Source organism: Sturnira hondurensis, unplaced genomic scaffold, assembly GCF_014824575.4.
Source record: "Sturnira hondurensis isolate 20B ecotype Veracruz unplaced genomic scaffold, ASM1482457v3 Scaffold0014384, whole genome shotgun sequence".
Taxonomy (NCBI): domain Eukaryota; kingdom Metazoa; phylum Chordata; class Mammalia; order Chiroptera; family Phyllostomidae; genus Sturnira; species Sturnira hondurensis.
In genome coordinates, this window is record NW_028087015.1 from 3,839,426 (window position 1) to 3,859,092 (window position 19,667).

A 19,667-nucleotide genomic window follows, 5' to 3' on the forward strand; every position below is an offset into this window, starting at 1 on the left:
CAGAGAAGACAGGATGCTCCACGGAAGAAAAGCAGATCAAGAGCCTTCTCTCCTGGCTCTCTGTCCTCCTGACTTTCTCACTTCTGTTTCCTCTCTAATTATTCTCACCAGTGAAATGGGGGCAGCCCCGCCAGGACCCAGGACAAACAAATACTGCAGGAGAAATGCTTCCATATATATATAGATCTGAGATCAGTGAGTCCAAATCGGGAAGATGAACAAGTCTGAGGGGAGGGCATTTTGAAGGTAACCTAGAGGGCAAGCAAAATGTCAGGTTTTTGCAGACAGTGAGTTATAAGAGCTAGAACTCTGCTTATATAAGCGTGATTATATTTGAAATTTCCTAAACCTGTATTCAAGATTGATATTCAAGGTTTCACATGTGTGAGCAGATTTTTTCCCCTTAGTATTTAGTACAGACTGCTTAGTGGTACTGAGAATACAGAAAACAGAAATGTAAAAAGAAAATGAAGGTCACTTACCCAGAAAGGGAAAACGGTGAAGATTTCAGTGTATACCTTTGCAATTGTATCTAGCTATATAGGGTTTTATTTTGTTTCAAAAATGGGGTCATACTGTAAAATTGTTTTTATAATCTGCTTTTTTCTCTTAGTCATTTTGAATGTGAGCATAGTATTGTAAGCATTTGGGTATATTGTTATTTGTTTAATTGCCATTTGGATATTTAGAGCATTCCTCAGCTTCAACTGTTGCAAGTGATGCTGTCATGTTCTTATAGTTGTGCAGCTTAAAGAAAACTTAGAGATTATATGGAAACCACAGCCCAGAGGAGTCAAGGGAACTGATCAACATGACCCATCTGAATGTCTGGCTAAGAGTTTAGACTATCGCCAGTCTGGGCCTCTTCCTTCTACACCATTGGCTTTCAATCTCTGCGGAAGATTCTTAAATCGCCCACAGAGATTTTTAAAAATATCATGTCTAGGCCTCACCACAGACATTCTGGTGGAACTGATCTGGGGTGAGGCTGGGCATCGTGTTTCCAAAAGCCCCTCCGGGTGTGCAGCAGGGTTAGGGTCCCTGCTCTACACCAGGGGCCTTCAGGGATCACAACTGCAAGGAGAGGCGTCCTGGGATCCTATCGGCATTCGCCTCTGCAGGTTAAAGGGGGAACTCGAAACATCCCACGATGATTTTTTCTTGCACAAACAGCACCCACGTGTGATACTCTGGTGACTTCTTAGTCAATTTTCATGAGGTATTTTATCATGAAAGTTGAAAGAGAAGTGTAACTTCTCAACTGTAACTGCTCAGGTTTGAGTGCTGTGAGTGTTTGCTTTAGAGCTGGGACAAGGAAAGGCCTGGAGGGCAAATGAAGAACTACAGCTTGAGGGAAATCTGTGTTTGGGGCTTTTCAGCCCCCTGTTCTTACAACTAGACGGCTCTTTGGCATGAGCCCTCAGCTCCCGCCCTGAGCCCTCACCTGCTTGGTGGCAGGCAGCCTCTCTCCCCAGGCTTCTCCAAGAACCCTGGGGGTGTGTTTCTAAAAATACTGGTAGGTGTCTAAACAGCTCACTGCCACAATAAACTGGCCTGAGCCTCAGGCCCCACCTGTCCCACAGAGATGCCAATCAGACTAGAACTTGGCCATCCCTGTCATTTCCCCTTTCTGGCTCCAGTGGAGCTGGAAATTGTACCCTGAGGCTGGGAACGAGGAGTTTACCCACCACTCCTTCAGGTCAGAGACTGAGAATTAGAAAAAACCTGCTTGCTGAGCCTTCCATTTATTTGCAGAAGTTTCTGGAAGCAAAGTTAATTGGGTTGCAAAGCTTTAGCATTTAGTTTGATTCAGTTTCCAGTTCATACCCACAGGTTCCATCCAAGGGCCTGGGTTGGGAAGAGTTTAGGGGTCATGCCAAACCCAGACCACCACTCTCTTAGAAATTGCAGCAAAGTGTCGATTCCTTCTTTCTTACGGTAGCTTTGCTCCTGGGAAGTCCTTGCTGTCCTGCCCTATGATCTGGAGTCCTCGGATCTGCATGAGAACACGCACTGAGGGTAAATGAGGGAGTACAAATGGGAGAGATGCCTGTTCATTTACAAGAGATAGAAGAACCTGCATGGGTGTCAGCTCCGGTTGTATAGAAATTCCTTACAGACGCATCACAGGGGATGAGGGAGAGTGGTGTCTTTGGGGCAGTGGTCAGGGCTGTGGACCAGAAAGCACCAGACCTGGCTACTCATTCCAACTCTGTCCCTCCCGGGCTATGTGGCCAAAGGCAAGACACTTCACCTCTCAGAGCTTCAGTGCCCCCATGTATAAAATAGGCGAAATAATTCCCAGCTCACAGAGGTGTAGAAAGGACTCAATGACTTTGCCTCCTGTAAAGTAGTTATGCATAGGGATAGTTTCTACTTACTCAGGAAAGGGTTCGTGTATCTCTCAGGAGCCCCTAAGGTTTGAGAAGTCAAGGAATTATATACAGCATCCGTGTTAACTCTAAATTTATGAGCTCAGTGAACCCCCGCATTGGTAGGGAGCCCAAGGGCCTTCATGTGACCGCCTAGGAAGGAATATGGGCCCCAGCAGCTGCCGTTCCAATTGTCCGAGGAGGGAAGGTAGGCAGGGCAAGGGCAAGGGCAAGAGGAGAACACGTGATCCACTGGCCCATGTTAGTCTGGAGTCAGGAAGAGAGACACAGGGAGTCCTGGAAAGGGATTTCTTTCCTTAGTTTTAATTCCAGGAATGTTTAACCTATTCGTAAGGCTCCTTAAATATGTTTGGCCTTAATTCACTAACAATTCAGGGCCAGAATACATTTCCCCTTTTTTGCTATAGTGGTCGGTGTTTGTTTTATTTTAAAACGAGGTGACAGGTATCGACAAAATTCAACACTCTACTGTGTGCCATTCTGAAAGCAACAAAGAAATCAAGAAGGCAATAGAAGCCACAGTTACTAACACACACACACAAATGGTAGGACATCCTGGTGTTTTTCTCCTTGTTCACATCGAAGAGGCTACACACATTCACAGCAAGCAAGCAGGTGATTCTTTACAGAGGGAGATACGAAGGGCTGAGGCCCATTTTCGGTTGGCAAATATTTTCTGCCAGCCAACATTTTGAAACCATGATATTTCACACAGAGACAGGAATTCATGGATTCCTTTAAGAAAAAAAAAAGCAAAAGATGGCACATTTGGCCCACATTTCCATGGGGGAGTCAGCAAGCAGTGAAGTCTGGGTTGTCGCCGCCTGCTTCCCATCAGCAGGCATGTGCCCCCCTTGCTGCCTCCCCACCTGGGCCTCTGCCATTTCTCACAGCGCCCACCTGGGCCCCGATGGACCTGAGTTGGGAGACCTTGACTCGAACACTGCCTCCACCCCCTGACCCTACGACCGGGTATTCCCTTTTACCTCCCTTTCAACTTCATTCCTTTATCTGTTCGCAGCACCGACTCCTCAAGCAGCATCCTTCCCAGAGAACAAATTAGTTCCCCCTATCCCAATTTCTTTCTTCCTTTCCAGCTGAATCATTCTCCTTTCCTGACTCTTCCCCCATCACATCCCACAGAACTGCCTTCGCAGAAGTTGGAGAATGCCTTCATAATTGTTGAGGCATAAGGCGAGACTTTCCCAGAATGAGTTGTGATGACATTTCTTTTGCAAAGATTACGTCTAAATAGATACTCAGCTCATTTTCATATCAAATCTACAATGGGTGCCTGAACAATAACCTAACACTAAAAATTAGAGAACAAAGTAAAGCCACACTCATTCTGAACACACTCAGTAGCTTAAAACTTATTTCACCCTCAGAAATATTTTGGTGCCAAATGTGGGAGAATGGTTTATTCTATAATTCTAACACAATAAGAGTTTCCAGAGTGATAGATTGGTATTGAAAGGTCAACAATCAGAAATTATCTGTTTCCTGATACTGAGAGAGAAAAAATTAAGCACCTTTACATAATTCCTCAGCCCAGTGAGTAGATAATTAGAGTGGAATTAAGAATTCTAAGCCAACTGGACCACTTCAAAATTAGCTGCACTAAGGGGAATAAGAGTAAAACTCAGAGACCGAAGCCATAACAAGGTGTCATGGTGGCCAAAAACTGGAAATCCCACCAAGGGGGCAACTTAGATGGTCCCTATTATGATCACAAACTCCATTTGCCGGGAGAACAGGAGCCCTTATGGATTTATTGCCAAGGGCTTGAGGTGCTGGAAGAAATGGTGCTTGGAGATCAGTCTGGGAATCTCTTCCGATTCTCCTTCCCTTGTGAGTCCTTCCCACCTTCTCACCCAGCCCCTGCATGACTTTCCTGAGTGTTCCCATCCCCCCAGGGGGAACTCTCTCTCCTTTGAGTGCCTCCCCCACTTAGTGCCCCTCCTCACCCTTCCCTCCATTTTTCTTTGCACCCTGTACCCACTCGTGTCTGGAATGGCACTGGGTGGCCAGGGTCACTGTGGCGATGATGTGTTCCTCCTCCTCAAATGTCCTCTGCTGGGAAGCTGCAGGTCAGCTGCTGAAACCAGGAATTCTGTCTACCCAGACCTGCGTCCAAGTCTGATCCAACATGGCCATTTTAGTTGTTGCTTGGGCAAAAATACAAGGAGCAGGTGCCCGAGGATGGAGCAATCCGAGTAGACTGAGCATGGAAGAAGAAAGCCTGAGAGCGTCGGGGCCCAGAGAAAAGCGCTGAGGCCTCCAGAGTGCAGGGCCAAGATCGGCCCACATGTGCTGGCAGCTTCAGTGAGGCGAGGATTTTGTGTTTTTTTCCTCCTTTCCTGTTTTCCCCTTCTTACTAGCTGAGTAAACTTTAAAAACCCTCAAATCAGCTGTGTGCCAGCTAAAGAGGTCCTTGTCCTGAAGTGTGTCCAGAGTCAGAGAGACACTCGGGGTGGAAATAATAGTTTGTGGCACTGTAAGGGAAGCAAATCGCACAGACCAATCCCGGGGCTACTTCACCAAAGAGAGCGGCTCTTTGGGAAAACACCTCTGTGTGGTGTCAAGGATAGGAACTCTGGCACGAGACAGACCAGTGTTCAAACCCCAGCCCACCAACTATCTTGACCAACCATTTTACCTTTCTGAACCTAAGTCCACTACACAATGGAGATATAAAAAAAATGTCTAGCATACCAAGTGCTCTAGAAAGCTTCCAGGCGTCTCATCTGGAATCAAGAGACAGCCCTGGACCCTCAGTGGCTTTAGAAAGAATCACCGAGGTGGAGCCATAGGGGAAAAGCCAAGAGAATCACAAGAGCAACAGTGCTGTCACGCTCAAACTGGTGAAATAATCCCAGCTCCCACCTACCTACAGAGTGGGCTCTGCGATTAGCCCACCTTGGGGGGCTCATCTCTTTCTTACAGGTAAATGCATTTCCTAGCAAGCCTATCCAACTTTAAAGGCATTATCCCACTGGATGTCCAAGTCAATATTATTTCAGATGAACTCATTTAATGGTGCAGTAATATATGTTCAAATGGTATGGCGCATAAGTTGCTTTCCCACACATTTGAACTCCTATTTCTGTTTCCCTTGGTTCAAGACAGACAAATAGTGTCCCCTAAGGTTTACTCATTGTAGAGGCCAAGGGCCCCACAAGCGAAAGAGAAAGGACACTGCTCCTTGCTCTTCAAAGCCAGGTCTGAGTGACAGCATGTCCTTTATGAAGTCATCCTTCCTGGCCACACCCTTTCAAGAAGAGCTGATTGCTGCCTTCGCTGTGCCGCTACAATATCACCCACATATTTCTGTGACAGCACTGATCACACTGTCTCGCAGTGATTTATTTACATGTCTGTCCCTACACAGATTCTAGGTGATATGATCCTCAAGGTCAGGGGCTGGCTTTTATTTATCTTTATACTTAAAGCCTAGCACAGTGACTGGCCCACGGTAAGTGCGCAGTGTCGAATGCACAGATGAACAGGCAAACAAAGTAACAAGGGAATGGGCAGAGAGGAGAGGGAGGTGCTAAGGGACCACCTTGTACTCTTTCTCTTTATTCCAGTACCCTTATCCTCACTTCTCCCATCCACACACCCTTCACTGCCTGTCTTGCTAAGGATATCTCAAGAAGCATCATTTTGGCATACAGATTGAAGTATTTTTGTTCTCACGAGACAGCTAGTATGGAGAGAGAGATACGTAAATCAGGTCATAAAACCCATAGCCTGGAAAGCCACTCGACATGGTCCTGATCAACTAGATGTTCATGGAAATTTCTGTGCGAGGCTCCTGAAAGAATCCTTCAAAAAGGGACGCACTTAATTGTCTTTTGCTCTGTCTTTCCTACTTGTCTGGAACATGGATACAATTTCTGGAGCTGAAGAAGCAATCTTGGGACCTTGAGGAAAAAGCCTAGAGCACACAGAAACCTCAGCTCTGATGTTCTTGGATTATGAACTGATGCTTGCTATCTCCTACTGCTGGGTTTTTAATTATGTGAGACAAATAAATCCGTATGTGTTTAATTAAGTCACTGAAATCTGGTGTGTGTTACTTGAAGATGTGATGATACCAAATTGATAAGCCAGTCTTTTTTTTCCCCCTCAGACATGCCAGGGCTGGTTCACTTTAGGACATTTCACACTTGCTGTTCCCTCTGCCTGAAACGCTTTCCTCTTGGACATCACTCGACTGATCCCTTCTCAAAGTCAGATTTGAAGTTAGAGTGTCAGTTTCTCAGAGGGGGCCTTCTGAATGCCCTCTCTGAAAATGACTTCCTGCACGGCATCCATCATTCTTTAATAGCATCCTATCCAGTTTTCTTCGCTGCATTTATCCCCATTTGAAACATTCTCTCCTTGGCTTGTTTGTTTTTGTCCTAGTCCATTTGAGTGCTATAACAAAATACCACCAACTGGTTAGCTTATAAGTAACAGAAATGTATCACTTGAAGTCTGGAGTGGCAGAAATCTAAGATCAAGCCCCAGCGGGGTTGTGTTTGGTGAGGACCCTCTTCCTATAGTTCATAGCTGGTGCCTTCTCACTGCATCCTTACCTGGGGGAAGGAGTGGGGGGTCTCTTTTATCAGGGCACTAATACCATTCATGAGGGCATCACCCTTGGGGGTTTAGACACCTCCCAAAGGCCCCACCTCCCAATACTGCATCATAGTGGGCATTAGGATTTTTACATGTGAATTTGGCGGGGACACAAATATTCAGACTATATAGCAAACTGTATAGCAATTTTCAGTCATCCCCATCATCAATCCAGGGACCTTGTCTACTTTGTTCAGAACTGTAGTATCTCCAGCACCTAAAAGCACGTGGCCTATGGTGAGTGCTCTATGAATAGGTTCCCAGGGAAGGAGACGACTTCCAGAGCTGGACACGAACATATTTACCCACAGGAAATACTGTCAGAAGTCGAATAGGTTTACAGTTTATGGAATTTGGGGCCACAGAATGCCATTCAAATCTCAGGTAGATTTTTTTAATTGATTTCTTGAGTGTTACTCCTTACGTCCTTGCAAGCCCTATCCCATTTCACTTCCTGTCTCGTGAAAATGATATCTGAGCCTTTCAAAGGCACCTTGCCTAACTCCCTGCCCTCCCATGTGGTTTCCCGAACCACTTATCCTCTCTGTGAGTCCATTTCAAAGCAGTACAATCTTATTTCATCTGAGACCCTGCCTTCTGTTCTGGTTTCCGTGTGAGGAGCATGGCAGACCGTGATGACATGCTGAGTGAGACCTTGAGGCTGAGGAGAGTCGATTACTTCTTTTAATGGCTAAAGAGTGTGCCTTCGACAGAGAAACCATCTGTGTGCGCTAACTGGACGGGGACGTCTTGCCACACACACTGAAGGAATAACGAGCAGACTGTGTGAGTAGGTAAAGGATTCTTACAAGTTCAGTGGTAAAAGATAAGTCCAGGAACACAGGCAGGGGGCTGTGACAGGCTGTGTTAGCTGTTTCTCGGTGTCCATCCTCTCCCTTCCCCTTAGTAATGAGATTCTCCTTCAATTCAAGGGGGCAGTGACAAAGGCTGCATTTCCCAGTCCCCCTGTGGCTAGGTGTGGCCTGCCATGCAGCTTGGAAGCAGCTTTGTTTGGGGCCACACCTGGAGGGCTGACCCAGCTTGGAAGTGGGGCCTTCTGCTCTTCGTTTCTCTTCTGGTCTGGAACTTGGGCTAAGGGTGGGGATCCTGTAGTATTTTGCATCCTAAAGTGAGGTTGAGGGAAAGTCAAAAACTAGGACCCGGCGACAGAACAAAGACTTCATGGAGCCACAAGACAACTTCTGAATTGCTCATTCCAGGGCTGCTTTTCTGTGGGAGAATAAACCCTGGTGTCTTTAAGCAACTGCTCCTTTGAATTATTTGTTCAATGGAACCAAATATAGTTCATTTTGATAAAGATGCTCACTAGGAGAGCTTTCAAAAATACCCCAATACCCAGGCTGCCTCCCAGAGAATTTAAATCCGAAACCCTAGGGATGGAACTCCAGCACCAGCCGTTTTTCAAAGCTTCCCAAGTGGTTCCAATGCGCAGCCCAGGTTGAGAATCACGGCTGCAGGCGGACAGGCCTTGTCTTTAGTGTGTTCAAGAGTCTCCTGGGGGACGGGGTGGCGCTTGTTAAAAATTTGGATTTCCAGGCCTTACTCCTCAGAGCTGTTGTTCCTCTAGGCCTGAGGCTGCCCCAGGGGATTCTGAGACAGGCAATCCAGGAATCACAGTTGAAGAAACACCTCTTTCGACAATGGGGAATCTTTGGAAGTTTTAAAGTAAAGAAGTGGTGACATCAGAAAAGAATTTTAGTATTACTCTGGATCTAGAGAATACATGGAAAAGAAGAGGTGGCAGATTGATCGTAAAGAGACCCACTGGGAGACACTACAACAGCTGATGGCTGGAGGGGACAGGATTCTGAACTAAGAGAGTGGTCAGAGAAATGGAGAAAAAAGAGAAACAATAGACCCCGGGAAATAGGAAACAATACAGGACTTAGTAGTGGACAGAGTCTGGGTGACATGGACTTCAAAATACTCATTCTTAGTGGCTGAAGGCTCCAGTTTGGGTTTGGCTGCTTCTGGTGAGTATGTACTTCCCTCCTTTGCCCTGGCTCAGTTCGATGCCTGTTGACGGATGGTTCCCGGTGCCTCCACGGCTGCAGGCTAAGCTGATTTCAATAACCTGATGGTATCTAGAGCTTCCCATTGGATGGAAAGCTTTTCTTTGCCAAATCAGCTCTTCTATCTAAGGGCTCAGACACTTCATCCTAACAAGGGTCTATTTCACAAATTTTAGTATTTGTTTCCATATATGTATTTAGACAAGCAATGAAGTTTTTCATGAGGTTTTTAAAAGTCATGTCTTGTGGAGCAGAGGAAATAAATGAACGGACTGGCAGTATAGCTACCACCCTGGAGCTAGGATTTACGCACGCATCTTTCTGGATCAGGCACAGCTAAACTTTTAAGGGTTGAAAGTTTAAAATGATTTAAAAGGTAATCTCAATGGAAAGTGGTTATGTAACTACTCAGTAGAAAGCCACCAAGCAGACAGATGTTGGCATGATATCCTATCAGATAACCTCCATTAGACACAACTCATGTTTGAGTAATTCTAAAAGACACACTCCCCCCTCCCCAATTTGTTATAATAAACTCTGTACCCCAGCATCTGCCTTAGATGTGCTCCTCAAGCCCTCCTTCGTTTAACAAACGAACATAATGGCATTTCAGTTACAATCCAGAAAAAATAGTCAAATATAATAGAAATGTCACAAAATGCAAGCTAATCTAATTTTTCAAGTCTCGCTAAAGTCTATGTCAAGTCGCAGTTTGTTTTAAGACCAGATTTTAAAATACGAAGTCACCTCGGTGGACAAACTAGACATCCGTACCCTCGCCGAGCGTGCCGCTCAGGTGCGAACATGAATGAACACAGCCTTGCTCTCCTGTCCTTCACAGTATGAAGAGTGAAGCGCCAAATTTTCCTAAAGTTTGGTTTAGCATCTAGTTTTCCCTCTAATTGGAAAATCTATGAAGAGGGCTCTACAAGGTGAAAGCCATTAGATTGTTCACACACGAAAGGGTGAAACTTCTACAAGCAACCAGAGAGCACTTGTCTATATCCCATATCACATTAAGTTTCATTGCCAATAATGGCCCTCTTCTGTAATCTGACATGAGTCAGTGTTTTGTCACTTGTTCTAGAGTGTGCTTATGGTCCTTAAGCAGCAGTAGTAACACCGCTGGGTGACAAGAACCTGCTCAGTTCTTTCATGCACACCTGAGAATGTGAGTGCCCCCTGTGGGGACTGTCATGTCAGGGGCCTCTCCTTACCCTCCCCAGGATTCTCTTCTGTGGTAGGATTTTGGTTCTATCTTCAGCTGTTAATCATTAAATTGGTGAGAGCGAGATGCTAACCATATTGAGGATTGAGTACCTTTTTGCACACAGCCATTTCATACAGAAAGCATTCTACTCCACAGTCACAACCCTCGCCCCTGCTATGAGCTGCAGTCTTGCAAATAATAAAACACTGGGCACTGGGAAGTTTTTGAGCAAAACTGGCGAGAGAGTATATAGATAGTTCTGGGCAAAACTCCATCCCCATTGAGCAAAATAAGCCAAAGTGTGCATTCCACTGCACATGGTTCAAGAGAGTTTGCTGTGGGTTGAATTATGTCTGCCCTCCTTTCCCCGAACTCATATGTCGAAGTCCTAACCCCTGGCACCTCAGACTGTGACCTTATTTGGAAATAGGTTGTTACATGTATAATAAGCTAAGTTAGCAAGAGGTCCTACTTCAGTGGGGTGGGCCTCTAATGCAATATATAACTGGTGCCCTAATAAAAAGAGAAAATTTGGACATAGACATATACACACAGGGAGAGAGACCTGTAAAGATGAAGGCAGAGACGTTTCGACAAGCCAAGGAGTGCCAGCAAACCACCAAAAGCTGAAGGAGAGGAGCAGATTCTTCCTCTCAGCCCTCAGAAGGAGCCCTCAGAAGGAGCCGACCCTGCTTACACCTTGATTTTGGACCTGAGGGACAAGGCATTTCTGCTGTTTAAGCCACCCAGTTTGTGATACTCTGTTACTGTTGCCCTAGCAAACCAAGACCGAATTGTCCTCCCAGCATTATGGCCGATGGAACGCATACTCTGTTGGTGCAGCTCTAACTCGCCTTTCACTGTTTGACCAGCGAGAGTTGAACATTTGAAAGCAAAAACACCTGTACCAGGAATGAAAATTAAGGACAGAGTGGGTGGCTTGGCACCCCTGCCCACCAGGCCCCTGTTACCTACCCTTAAGGCCTCCTCCAGCATGTGGAGCAAAGGAAGGTGAGAGAGTGGCCTCCAGGTCACCAAGCACTCTGTCCTCTACCAGCCCACACAACTGCTGCTGCCGCCTCAGCCCCCTTGTTGGAAGGGGGCATGACTGACTGGGCCTCAAGGCTCTCCTCCCCTTCCCCCCCCCTCAGCTGGGAAACAGAGAAGAACCAGCTAGAAGTGGGTCTGAAAAAACAGAGCAGCAAGGTCAACGAGGAGTCAAATAAACTAAAACAGACTCCTCCATTAAATACATAAATAGCAGAAAGAATGCGAAGAGATGTTAGGAGAAAAGTAGAGGAAATAGGCATGGTTGGTCAGAAAAATAATTGCTGGAGGGAAATCCCTGACATTTGTGGATCTGGTTCTCTAAGCTATTCAGGATATTGTTCCAGACAGCCATTAGGAAGTTAAGATTCTTTTTGTGATCATGCTATGTTCACAGCTTGGCAAATGATTTCTGGAATTCGATCTTCTAACTTCCTCCGTTGTGCTGGTTTTCATAGCTCTGCTCTGTACACCAAGTCTGTGCGCTTCTGCGTGAATTAACTGAGCACATTGGGATGACGGCGTCCCGAGACACCCCAGTCAGATTCAGTCCTCTCACTGAGATGTTCGGAGTTGAACAGGCTCGTCCGATGCCACACAGATTATACTAGAGCTGCAAGGGTCGGTTTCATAAATATTATATGATTCACGAAGCATCCAGGTCAGTTTATACAAAGAAAACATTTCTAAACTACTTTTGAACCCTCACATTTCCATAATTTTTTAAGGTATTAAAGAAGAGGCCTTTTGATAACTATCTGGGAAATGTCGACCTGGAAAATTCATTGGAACATAGTGTAAGAAACTAAGGTAAAGCAAATTTATTCCAGCTAAAACATTTATTTGAAAAACATTTGATGGATATATTTTTATATAAATGTCTCTTGGCCAATTGAATTTTAAATTTTATTGATAGCTACACTAACAATAAATAACATTTACATGTCTTTTAAATGTCTGTCGAGTGGTAATTTACTCAATCCACACAATACCGTATGCCTTGGTCCCATTGCTTACTAATCCCATTTTAATGATTAGGAAACTGAGGCAAGGAGAGGCAATACCTTTGTCCACAATCACACTGTTTGTGAATGGTGCAGCTGAAGCTTGAACACTGGCAGTTTAGCTCCGAAGTCTATGTTCTTAACCACTGTACCGGGTGACCAATTCCCACCCCATGAAGCAACTTGCCTATCAATATACATGCATCCCTAATACGTGGTAAAGCCAGGATTTTATCCAGGTCTAATCTGATTTAGGCTCAATGCTCTTTCCCATCCTGCACTACACTGTCTCTCACTTTATCACACTTAAACTTCCACTTTCACTTTCATCAGCAGACACTAGCAGAAGGCAGTGAGGGGATTCTGGTGCAGTGGACACCGCAGAGGCAGTACAGGAAAAGGAATCTGAACCACCGGCCCCCGCACAAACCCTCAGGGTTCACCGGAGGGTGTTGGCTCTTCCAGGTCACCCCTAGTTTGTGTGCTGCGCTCTGCTCCTCTCTCTTCATTCTCGGGAGGTGGTGTGGTTGCCAGAACAGGCGCTAGACTGGGGAGCGAGAGACCCGGGTTCCAGTCTCGGAGCAGCCTCGGCTCGGCAGCGTGCCAGGACTCCCTTAATCCTCTCAACCGCGCGAGTGAGCAGGACCCTTAGTTTACGGTTGAGCGGACTGGGATTCAGAGAGTTAAGTCTAATTCCATCGAGGTCACCAAAGATGTTATTCTGCCCAGGCCTGCATGAATGCAAAATCTTCCTGTGTACTTGACCATGTGCCTCTAAAGTCACTTAAATCCTCTAAATCTTAGACTCTTCAAATATAAAACAAGGTAATTGTGCTAACTTAGTTCTCTCTCTACAGTGGAGCCCTAGGGATTCTTCAAAGGTGTCTTAGAAGTCATTTTGGGAAGGAAGTCCAAGAAGACAGGGCCAAGACAGCCACACACACACACATATATACACTCTCACTCACCTGCCCCCCCGCCCCCCACCGGCCCAACCCCATCATACACACACAGGAGTGCAATACCACTTTGGCCTTATAATTCTGGCTGTCCATGTTTAGATTAAAGGGGGGATTCTGCTGCTAAAAGAAGTTTGGGAAACACTCTACCAAGTGATCTTTAAGGCCCCTCCTAGCTTTAACACCTAGGAGAGCATCGGCATTGTAAAGGGACAATAACCGTGGTTAATGAAGCCAGTTAAAGGAGATATTGATTCATCTGGCTGGCTCAGTCCAGAAATCATCAGATGCCCTTAAAGAACAGGCTGGCCCCTGGCTGGTGTGGCTCAGTGGATTAAGTGCTGGCCTGTGAACCAAAGTGTCTCTGGTTCGATTCCCAGTCAGGATGCATGCCTGGGTGGCAGGCCAGGTCTCCAGTAGGGTACGCGTGAGAGGTAACCACACACTGATGTTTCCCTATTCTCTCATTCTCCTCTCTTTCTCCCTCCCTTTCCCTCTCTCTAAAAATAAATACATAAAACCTCAAAAGAAAATGCTGTAACCAAACTTCCACCAATCTAAGCACCACTTGAGAGAGTGTTGCAACTGTGTGTGTGTGAAGACAGCCTTCAACCCACGGCCAGTCAGTGAGAAACACATTTCTTCTTGTGTGGTCACCAGTCCTTGAGGGTTTCAGCTGGTCAGGAATAAAAGGGATGGAGCATTTGTGATTTGCCTAATTCGAGGTCATTGTTTTTTTCTCTCTCTCTTTTATCTCCCCTCCTCCTCTTTTCCATCCTGTCCTCCCTTCAACCCCATCTCTCTCCTCTGGCCCCAAACCAGGCGATAGACAGGGAAGGAGTGAGCTTTGTTGGTGAGAAGTGAGTGACTTCATTTACTCCTTTTCCTCACTTATAACCCTACACAGAGCAAAGACAAGGGCTCCGATGAGAGCAGTCGGGCAGGCAACGCAGGGAGAGCCAAGTTTTCTCTTTCCAGCCCTCACAGCTCATTCCCTTTCACTAACAGTTGCACATGTAGGAAAGAATAGAGCCAGGGGAAGGCGAATGTTAATTATGGTGATGGTGATCACACCTTTAAAAAAAAAAAAACAACTGATGGATACTTTACATTCCCTAAATTTCACACATTTAAGTATACAGTTCAGTGGTTTTCAGTAAATATAGTGTTGCATAACCATCACCATAATTCAACTTTAGAACATTTTCATACCCAAAAAGATCGCTCAGGCTCATTTGCAGTCACTTCCTGTTCCCACCCCCAGCCCTAGGCAACCCCTCACCTACTTCTGTTTCTTACAGATTTGTTTCCTCTGAGCATCTCCCATAAATCCTGCAATATGTGGTATTTTGTGACTGGCTTCTTTTGTTTAGCATGCTTTTTTTGTGTGAATTTCATCCCATATGTTGTTAGTATGTCTCAGTACTTTGTTCCTTTTTCCATAACACTTTTTTTTGAATGGGTGCATTATACAGAGGAAAGATCGTGAATTTCAGGAGCATGCAAAGGTAGGGCTGAAGCAAAGTTGTGCCGATTGTTAAGTATGTAGTTTGGGGGGCTTCCTTGCCCTCTCTGAGACCCATTTGTAGGATAAAGATAATATTCCACCTCCAGAGGATTGTTCCAGGAATTAGCTGGATTGTGCCACAAACGATGGGCTCTCGAAAAATCCAGACTTCCTATACATTCCCCCCAAACGTTTGCTTTACTTACCTAACATGCTTCCAATTTTAAAATGAATCTTACAGCCTCTCCAGCAGCCTTCATTTCAAGTCTGAAATGAGAGCCCACATAACTAGTAGCATCAGGGACGGAATTCCGCTAAGGGAATTACATCCTTCATTAATGGAGCCCAGATGGTGAGGGCTAAAGGGATTTCCTCCAGTTCTATTGCTGTCATTTTTTAGAAAGGTTAAACTGCATTTAATTATTATTTTAAGGTGGAAACCATTTCAAATTCTATTCTAGAATGTTTTATCAAGTTGGCCTTAGCTTTGCAAGGCTCTAAGTACAATATATTGTACAAGCACTTTATAAAAGTACATTAATTCTTATAAACCTGCCCCCGATAACACCAACCTTCACGTAACAAGTGTGCTAGCAGGGAGCAAAGGGCTGCAAACCCCTGAGTAAAAAAAATCCACCTCAAATCCTCAAAACTCAACTTTTAGCCATTCGTTTCAGGATCCTTATTTCCTAAGCCTTTGGAGGAAGCTGAGTCACATACATAGTAAAATGGAATAAACTGAACACCTTATTCGTTTTGGCAGTCCGCCTTTCCTGATTAGCATGTGTCCTCAATTTGAATGACAATTTAAAGGGACCATGGATATAACCCCATTGGACACTCTTGACACAAAAGTTACTCCTTAGCCCTGAGTGTAAAACAATCTGTTTTAAACCTGTTTTTCCTTCTAAAGCATTGTTTCTGTAATCATTTTTTAATCCATCACTATTCCTCTTTCTTTTTCTGACTTTTTTCTCCATTCTTTTCTGAATGCATTATAGCTGCCTTCCTTCCCTCAGTTCCTAAAACAATTTTCCTCCACCTAGACTCACTTCCTGATAAGTACAGTATAACAATTAAAACAGAAAAGGATAAGGCTTCTCAATATTCCTACTGAATAAAATAGGTTCATAACATTTTATTTCTCGCTCACTTCAAGATTAGTAAAGTGTATCTATTTTTATCATAGAAAATGCCTGTTTTCAAATGCAAACTAGGTATTAAGAGAGGTAACATAGGGCTTCCTAATCTTTATATCCCAATAATGGTCACTATGTATAATACTGGCATTAAATATTATGCTATGTGTCAATTACTTGTATCATGTGTCAGTTACTCTCCCTCCCCCAAAGGCACATACACACAAAAATACAAAACAAGAATAAACTTCCCTTTTGCATACTATAGCAAATTGGAGAGTAAAATAGATCCAAGGCTTCATTTTAGGGATTTTATTTTATGTGGTATCACAGGAATTTATCTCATGGTATAAATACTTTAGTAAATCTGAGATTTACCAAAGATTTTCCCTCCACTGAACAGGGCTTTTGTGCAGATGTTTAGCAGCAGATGACAAAATAATCTTAAGGCATGATGATTATACTACCCTTGGTATCGCTTTGGCCCATAGTTTGTTTAGAGAATCCTGATCTCAGGATGATTGGTTAAAATCCCAAATTAGCAGCATTCACCTAGGAGGCCTCGGCCACCAAAATCGCTGTCAGTATGCACGCATGCCGTTAGAATAACCACCTACGGCCGAGAGTCTCCTACCCTGAGATGGCTGCAAGTTTTTGGTGCGCTTGCCGGGCCATTTCACAGCCTCTGGTTCTTGTCTTGTGCATTTCCGTCCGGAGTGAGGGGCAGCTGACCGAGACGTCCCCAATAGAAATGACCAACTCTCGGAACAGGGCCACTTGCGTGTTGAACTCTTGGACAAGCTGGAAAAGAAGGGAGCTCCTTTCAAGAAACACTCACCAGAAAATTCCCTCTTTAGGGGCACATAAACAAGGGCTTCCCTGGCACTGGAGCACCCCCCCTCCCCGCCCCCGCGCCCAATCTCTAGCTTGAAAAATCTACAGATTATTTAAAGATTAAGGCACAAAGATGGTCAATTCTCTTTTTCGTAGGCAAGTGGGTTTTTTCTCCCTCCCATCGGTGAGTCCGGTCATGGAAGCTCTATTTCGAGACCTACTCGCCCCCACCCCTTCAGACCCGGTTTCTGAAGACCAGGAAAGCATATTTGGAGCGTTACCATTGCCACTCCCAGGTCATTGGAGAGCGATGCTGGGAACTCTCCCATAGAACTCTCCCGTCTCTCACAGCTAGGATAAGAATTTGAAGTTGCGTGGGGGGATAAAGGCCAAAGGCAGGTCGTAACAGGCAAACTATTCACCTTCTGCGGGGCCACGGAACTACTCAGACTCCAGAGCCTGATGGGAAGACCTGCCACAGCTTCTGAGATGGAACCTTCGTTCCCTCCGCACCGCCTCGCACGCTCTATTTGGGTTTGTTTTCTGCTGTCTCCCCACAGAGCGGCACCCCCACCTCCGTGTCCTTTCCCTCCCCGGAGAGCAAGCCAGTTCCCGGTGTCTTCCGTATCCACCATTCTCAGAGGGGTTAGAGGCACGACCCCAAGGTTCTTGCCCGTGGCACTTCTTTGAGGGGCCATTACCACCACCTGGGTGTCACCCCAAATCTGGAGGACTGCAGATTTAAAAATAGTGCTTGTGCACGTGATCGGCATAGGAGCGCTTAGGGTGGGGGAGTGGCTGGCACTCAAACAAATGATTAACATACACAATTCCCCCACTTCCTCTCCCTCCAAAAAAAAAAAAAAGCGCAGTTTTCACCTACCATCTTGCAGTCGTCCAGGGTTCGCTGTGTTTTGTGGGGGCAATCGGAGCCACTGCCCCTGCGTTCCCACTCCCCGCTCTGCAGCTGGGGCTTGCTGAGCTGAAAGATCGAGGAGCGGGTGGACCGGCTGGGGCGCTTTTTGCGCCCATTCGGTGCAGAACTCATGCATACACATCCACGAAGCCGAAGCCACTGGTGCAGTGCGCCCCAGCTCGGGCGGCCGAGTCGTTGCCTGCTCGCTGCCGCCAAGCAGCCGGAGCGAGAACCAGAGGCGCTGCACTCACAGGGTTGGGGCTGGCTGCACGGGTGGGTAACCTTCAGCTTGAAGGAGAGCCGGGGAAGCGCTGGCTGTGCCGTGCAGCATCGCTTCAACTAGCAGCGAGGAAGAGGCCCGGTCAAGTTCTGTTCAGCAGCATTGCCGGCCCTGTCCCGGGAGCTGGGCACTGGCGTTGGCTCGCACCACCTTCCCCTCGGCATAGATTGCAAGGCTGGACGAGAAGCAACGCGCCTCCCCGCGGTTCCAAGTTTCCATTCAGATGGGGGAGCAGCTTTCAAAGCTTGTGCAGCAAGGTGGGGGGCAAGGGGAGGGGGTGAGTGTAGCTCTTGCTTCAGTGTCTTCCCGCAGAGGAGCTGGTCTCGTCTTTCCCCTCCCTCCCCTGTTGCCAGGCCTGGAAGGGCTGGCAGTCCCCGAAGCAGGCAATTGGCTCTAATCTGCCTTGATCCCTTGTCTCTACGGGCTCCTCTGTTTGAGGATCCCAAATGAATCTGTGGCGGGACTGGCGGACGCAGGGAATCGGTCCGCTGACGTTCTTCGCAGCCCAGCACATCGATAGGACCGGAATACTAATGTGATCCATCCATACAACCCTCTTCCCCCTACACAGTTTAGGTACTTATCCAATCAAATCCCCGGGAACATCAATGGCAATATTACTTCATCTGCTCTATTATTAGAAATGAAAAGTGTCACCAGAGTGGAGCACATTGTCACATGCTGGGATCTAAACAGGGATTTCAAACCAACTTATGTGGGTTTGAGGCCTCACTGTCTGAGGGGCCTTGGGCCACAGGCTATCAAAGCCCAAACCTAGGAGGGGGTGGGGTTTTTACTGAAAAGGAAGATGTCTTGATAACGTCATAGGAAAGCTTTGTTTCCCTGGGTTTTATTCTTGGGGTGGTGTTTTGCTTTTTGCTTTTGAGAACAGGGACAGGAAGCCAGCGGGGCAGAATGCACTGAGGCCATCAATGGTCTTAATCTCATCCCGTTTTAATTAGTAAAGTTTTGGTTTTGCATTCCAGGGTCTCAAGACCCCCTGCTCTGAGAGTTTCCCAACAGAGACATGCACAAGTGACGGCCAACGGGCCTTCCTGGTCACTCACTCACAATGACCCCCTTCTCCTTTATGAGACATCAGTAACACAGAAGTCTATGGAGTTAGCCCCGGAAATCGGAAAGGATGCCTGCACGAAAGAGGGTGGGAGTGAGTCCCTGGACCATTTAAGTCCATCCTTACCACGAGCAGCCTGAGTTTCTTCAGGGAGGAAGAGAAATGAAGTGAGCATTCAATCCCAATGCTCTGAGATTGCTGGTTGCTGGGGCAGCTTTGGAGGGGACAGACAAAGAGGTCTGCCACAGGGGAACTAATGCTGTGTTGAGAAGCCTAGTGAAGAACCAACAGAGCTTCCTGGTCAAGATCATAGGGGGATCTGTAGAGTGTACCTGGGGGTAGGGAGAGCCAAATACAGCCAGGAAGGCTAAGACCTTAAGGAGATGTTAGATTTTTTTACAGGTCAGGTAAAAATAATGGGATGGTATGATATAATAAGGAACATACTTGGTCTTTGTCCCAGTTCCTGACACAGGGCTCCTAAAATCCTTGGGCTTTCATATGTCATAAGGGTGGTAAGTAAGTCTCTTGTCACCAGAAAGACCAAGTCCAACCCCTCTCCCCCTCAACTTCTGGGGAGAGAGAGAGGCTGGAGATGATTTAATCATGAAAATCCGCAATGAGGTCTTCATAAAAACCCCTAA

General features: G+C 46.1%; 1 protein-coding gene across 2 annotated transcripts in view; it reads right to left on the bottom strand.

The window, feature by feature from the left end:
• RGS7BP (regulator of G protein signaling 7 binding protein) overlaps positions 1-18,415 on the bottom strand; it is an 83,198-nt gene extending 64,783 nt beyond the window's left edge. The window contains exons 1-2 of one of the 2 annotated variants that reach the window (XM_037062873.1): positions 17,636-18,415; positions 16,553-16,719 (exon numbers count right to left, since the gene is read on the bottom strand). In XM_037062873.1, the coding sequence (XP_036918768.1) occupies positions 16,553-16,719; positions 17,636-17,800 (332 nt within the window). In that variant the 5' untranslated portion in view covers positions 17,801-18,415. Of the gene's footprint in view, positions 1-16,552; positions 16,720-17,174; positions 17,461-17,635 lie in introns of those variants that run through there. The other variant, XM_037062872.1, reaches the window with a different exon arrangement.
• Positions 18,416-19,667: the final 1,252 nt, after the last annotated feature.